The sequence below is a fragment of the Eubalaena glacialis genome, chromosome 10, assembly GCF_028564815.1.
Source record: "Eubalaena glacialis isolate mEubGla1 chromosome 10, mEubGla1.1.hap2.+ XY, whole genome shotgun sequence".
NCBI lineage: Eukaryota > Metazoa > Chordata > Mammalia > Artiodactyla > Balaenidae > Eubalaena > Eubalaena glacialis.
Window position 1 is genome coordinate 80,349,020 of NC_083725.1, and position 4,397 is coordinate 80,353,416.

Genomic DNA, 4,397 nt, shown 5'->3' on the forward strand with positions numbered 1-4,397 from the left:
CTCAGCATTACTAGGCATCCCCGGGCACCCACAAGGCAGCAATTTCATGTGCCCCTGAGGTTTAGCAGAGCAGCCAACAGGGCCCAGATTTGCTACCAGATAAGCCAGTGAGACACGCGTCATATTTATAGAATACAGAATCAACTATAAAAAAGATGCACATTGGGTAATTACAATGATTTTATTCTGCATTTATCTTTAGTTTATTTCAAGCAGAAAGGAGTGTTTTCAATATTAAGAGGCAGGCATATATGTGTGTCTTCCATGCTATTTCTTTTCAATAAGTTGCTTTCATTGCAAATTAAAAGAAATGGAGTTCAGCTCCTTGGTGACCTAGGAGAAAAATAAAAGTAAGAACTAGAATATTATTACTTATTAACAGTGAGACTCTTGTCATGTATTATCTCAATTACTTTTTATATTAATGATACAGGTAGGTACTTATTGTTGCTTTCAAGTTATATGGGGAAACAGGCTCAGAGAGGGTCTGGTCCATGGTCACATAGTTAGTAGAGGACAAACACAGTATTTGAACCCAAGTCTATGCTCTGAATCCAGATGTACATGATATTGTAGAGAATACTCCCAAAGGGTAGGGTCTTTGCCTTTCAAACTAAAAAACTAGAATAATCACAATTATAACTGTAGGGAACAGTGTTTTAAATGAATAGGATCTGTATTTCCTGGCAGATGATCTCAGAGTCACTTGGAGACACTGAAAAAAAACAGAAATGAACCCAAATTCTAGGTGTTCTAGCTACTGGGACTCTGTTCTTCCTCCAGACACTGTGGTTGGCACCTTCACTGTGGATTTTTTTTACAATACTGGACTAGGGAGGGTCAGACTGTGGCCTGCACTCCTGCAATACCCAGCCATCTGCCCTGCCGTCTGAGGTACTAGGGCGGTTATCTTCTTCCTGGAGTCATTTCACTGCTCAGGCCTGAAGGTCGCTGCGGCGCCGGCCAAAGGCTTTGGAGCCCACGTTGGTGGGCATGAAGTTGTTCTTAACCACACTCTCAGACCTGCTCAGCCAGCCTGCCATCTTATGGGTCACACAGGTGGCAGTGTTACAGGATCTCTTCTGGGCAGTGATGCTGATTTGCAGGATAGAGAAAAAGAAAAGGCCTGTCAGTGAGAGGCTGAGGGCAGGTGCTACCCCATGGGACCAACATGGTAAAATTACTGCTCTGAGAGGCACCAATGAACTTTAAATATTATTCCTAAACACAAAATCACCACAGACAATCATAGGGCATTAGGGAAAATGCCACAGTCACTCCCCATAGATGTTTCCAAGGGTGTCAGAAAACCCAAACGTGCTCTGGGCAACAAGCCATGGAACACAGAACTATAGCAGCCAATCTTTTCTGTACAAGCAAACGAAAGCTTAACCATGGCTTAGGTGACTAGAGAGATTATGGTGCCACACCCAACCTCATTCTTAAAGATTGTCTAGAAGATGCATCCCATTCACAAGGTACTGAGTACTCCTTAGGAAAAGGAAAATTCCCCTGTCCTCCTGGAAGAGGAAGCGAGTTTGCAGCATCAAGTCTCAGAGGTGCTTAGTGCTCCTGTTTTTGCTACTTGAGGTTGTTCACAGGAACCACCCACTATGCCCTGACTCCAGCTACCTGGGGCTAAAGCTACTTGCCAGACAGGTCACTGCATCCATGAAGTGTGGGATGTGGCCAGAGCAATAACCACCACAGCTCAGGTGTTTTTAGAAATATACTATTATTCCCCCAATGAAAGGCATGTTCAGAAGCAGGACGGAGAAGCTCTGCTATGAAATCCACAGGTACTCACAGGGCTGCCCTCTCTCTCCTGATCTCTTCCTGAATGATTCTCTCTGGCCTGCTCTCCCTCCTCCCATCTGATGTTCCAGACATCCACTACCACAAAGAATGCCACTGATACTAGCCCAAAGAGCAACCAGAGAAGACCACGTGCATCAAGTTATAGGAACAAAGGAATTAGAAAGGAGAGGAAGGGGTTGAGTAGGCACCTTGAGGCATGCCAACATGAGGAGTCATGGTCTTTCTCCAATACTCTGGCCATGACCCATTTCTTGCCAGGCATTCTGACCCCAGTTTTAGTTAAGGGGAATGTGTAGAACTTGTTGAGGTCCTATGTGTATGTGCCCAGGACACAGGTACTCAGATTATTGCACTGCTTAATTCTGGAGCTGTCCAGGCTACAGGGAAAAGTCAGGCTAGACAATACCATGCACCAGGGCTGCCCCTGCAGGCAGTCATGCAGAAGGTTAGAATAGGGAGAGGGCACCTGGAGCAAAAGCAGAGGGGCAGGAATGGGGGCGGCTCACGCATCCTCCATTAGGAGAACACAGAGGTTCACTGAGCCAGGGCAGTGTGGGGAAGGGCTGCAGGGGGAAGGGGTGACCTTTTCTGGCATTCCACATGCTGCTCAGTCCTTCTTGCTCTGCAGAGAGGTTCTTAGGGCAGATACAGGTGCAGTACATGCCTCTGAACAGGTACGGCCAGGTCAGGAGCTGGTGTGAGCTCCAAGCTCAGGGTGCACAGCGGGGTGGGGCTGGGGAAGGGTGTCTGGTCCAGTGAGAACATGCACATCTCCACAGATTCTACACATCTAAAGGCCCTGGACCTACCTCAGACACTGTGCTACCTGACAACATCCTTTGTAAGGGCTCTGGCTTCACCTTGCAAATGTGCAATGAAGATGCCTTGCAGGTGTGAAAGAATATCATGTGCAGGTTAACAAGGAGGGGCTAGATTTCTAAAATCCCCTGAGATACATGGGATTCATTTCCTGGCTTTACTTTACGAGGCTAAACTCCTCCAGTGCTGGGAGGTATCCTCAGTACTGCCAGACAATTTCCGGAATGAGGGAGTCCATAGCTTCCCCCACTGCTTTTAGAAAGGGATCTTTGTACATGTGGTGCAACCATAGTTCCTTCACATGACCTCTGTCTTCAGTGGAGCCTGTAGAAGAGCTGGGCCCCAGGCCAAGGTGAACAGTGACTGCTTGCTGGCTGCCTGTCCAGCTATGTTCTCTCCTACCTGTCAGGATACATCTTCCTGGTGAGCCAGGGGAGAGGGTAAGTGCTGAGCAGAGGGCAGAGCCTTACCTGAAGCCCTCCTATCTCTTGCTTCAGCTCACGGGCCTTCATCTGCACATAATCGTTCATCATTGCAGCCAGTAGGAGGCGCATTTCCTTACTGGTGAGTGTAGCAGGATCAAAGCCATTCTCCAAGGCCCACCTAGGGAAGGGAAGCAAACCCAATCCTGGCTCTGAGTCCCTGCCTACCCCCACCCCCAGGATAAGCAGCCAGGTTTCCTGGTTTCTGCATCTTCCCCTGAAGATGTGGCTGCCCCAACTGCCAACAGAAGAAATGAGGCCATTGTCTATCCAAAAATGCTGCTTCACCTGGAGTTAGGCTCTGGTGTGACCTCAAAGAAATGGTTTGCTGGCAACTGATGGTTAGATTTTCAGAATTTTTTGAGCTTAGTGTTAAATGCAGCCATTATTAAAAATTAAATGATAATGATAATTTGAATCTGAAAATGGTTTCAGTTTAATAAATATAATTTGAATGAGGATAAGAAATTAGATGAATAGATCACATATCAGATTTAATAACAAATTTACTGGCCAAGTAGTTAGCAGACTAGGATGAAATCCATTTCTCAAATTATGGTTAAGTTAGTATAATAGCTTTGCTAAAGATAAAAGTGTTTGATAAAAAGCAACAAAAGTATGTTGTGAGGTTCAATGAGTTATATGAAATTTATAATAACTAGTACTGTATATCTTATGTCTATTTGTAAACTGTGTGCTACACATCTTTTTATGATAAACTTATATATAAGTGTACATTTGTACATTACCACCACCCATCCCCCCACCTCCACCCACCAGGAGCCAGTTGCTAAAGATTCAGCACAAGCACAACTGAGAACACAGAACTGTATGATTCCAGGGGCCATGGGAGGTGAGAGTGCTCCTGGCAGGGCTGTCTCACCTGAATGGCGCTGCCTGGAGCATGCCTGCCTGGTTCAGGACCGGAATGCTGAGGACCAGCAACGGGGGGAACTTCCAGAAGCCCATGGCACCTCTCTGCAAGGGAAAAATGACATCACCACCTGCAGCAGTTCAAGTTCTGTGAGCCCACAGACCCAGGCTCTGCTCCTGTCTCTGACTCTAACTCCCTGGCGTCCTGACTTCAGGCTGGACATGTCACTCCGCTTCACCATCGTTTCCTTCTCACCAAAGTGGACTGCTGGAAGATCCAGTAAGCCTGTAGCATGCTTGGCTTAGCAAAGAAACCTAGTGGGACAACTGGGTGAGGAGGTCTCAGTCTGTAGCCCCCTCCCCGTCACTCCACACGTTCTCACATACAACCTGTTGGCCAGGACT

The 4,397-nt window shown here is 46.8% G+C and overlaps 1 protein-coding gene across 2 annotated transcripts; it reads right to left on the minus strand.

Annotated features, from left to right (window-relative positions):
• Window positions 1-935: 935 nt before the first annotated feature.
• LOC133099421 (calcitonin gene-related peptide 1-like) lies at window positions 936-4,088 on the minus strand. 2 transcript variants are annotated; one of them, XM_061203073.1, is made up of 4 exons: window positions 4,003-4,088; window positions 3,108-3,240; window positions 1,810-1,825; window positions 936-1,096 (listed from the first exon to the last, which is right to left on the minus strand). In XM_061203073.1, the coding sequence occupies exons 1-4, from the start codon at window positions 4,086-4,088 to the stop codon at window positions 936-938; spliced, it is 396 nt and encodes a 131-aa protein (XP_061059056.1). The 2 variants fall into 2 exon arrangements, with proteins under 2 accessions (XP_061059056.1, XP_061059057.1); XM_061203074.1 differs by lacking the exon at window positions 1,810-1,825 and having other exon boundaries at window positions 936-1,095; window positions 3,103-3,240.
• Between the last annotated feature and the right edge of the window lie 309 nt (window positions 4,089-4,397).

What these genes read in the sequence shown, in the direction of transcription:
- LOC133099421 (XM_061203073.1), bottom strand. Translation starts at nt 4,088, where the DNA reads ATGGGCTTCTGGAAGTTCCCCCCGTTGCTGGTCCTCAGCATTCCGGTC. An exon ending in CTCCAGGCAGCGCCATTCAG is followed by an intron (nt 3,241 to 4,002) that starts GTGAGACAGCCC and finishes TCCCTTCCCTAG; the next exon opens with GTGGGCCTTGGAGAATGGCT.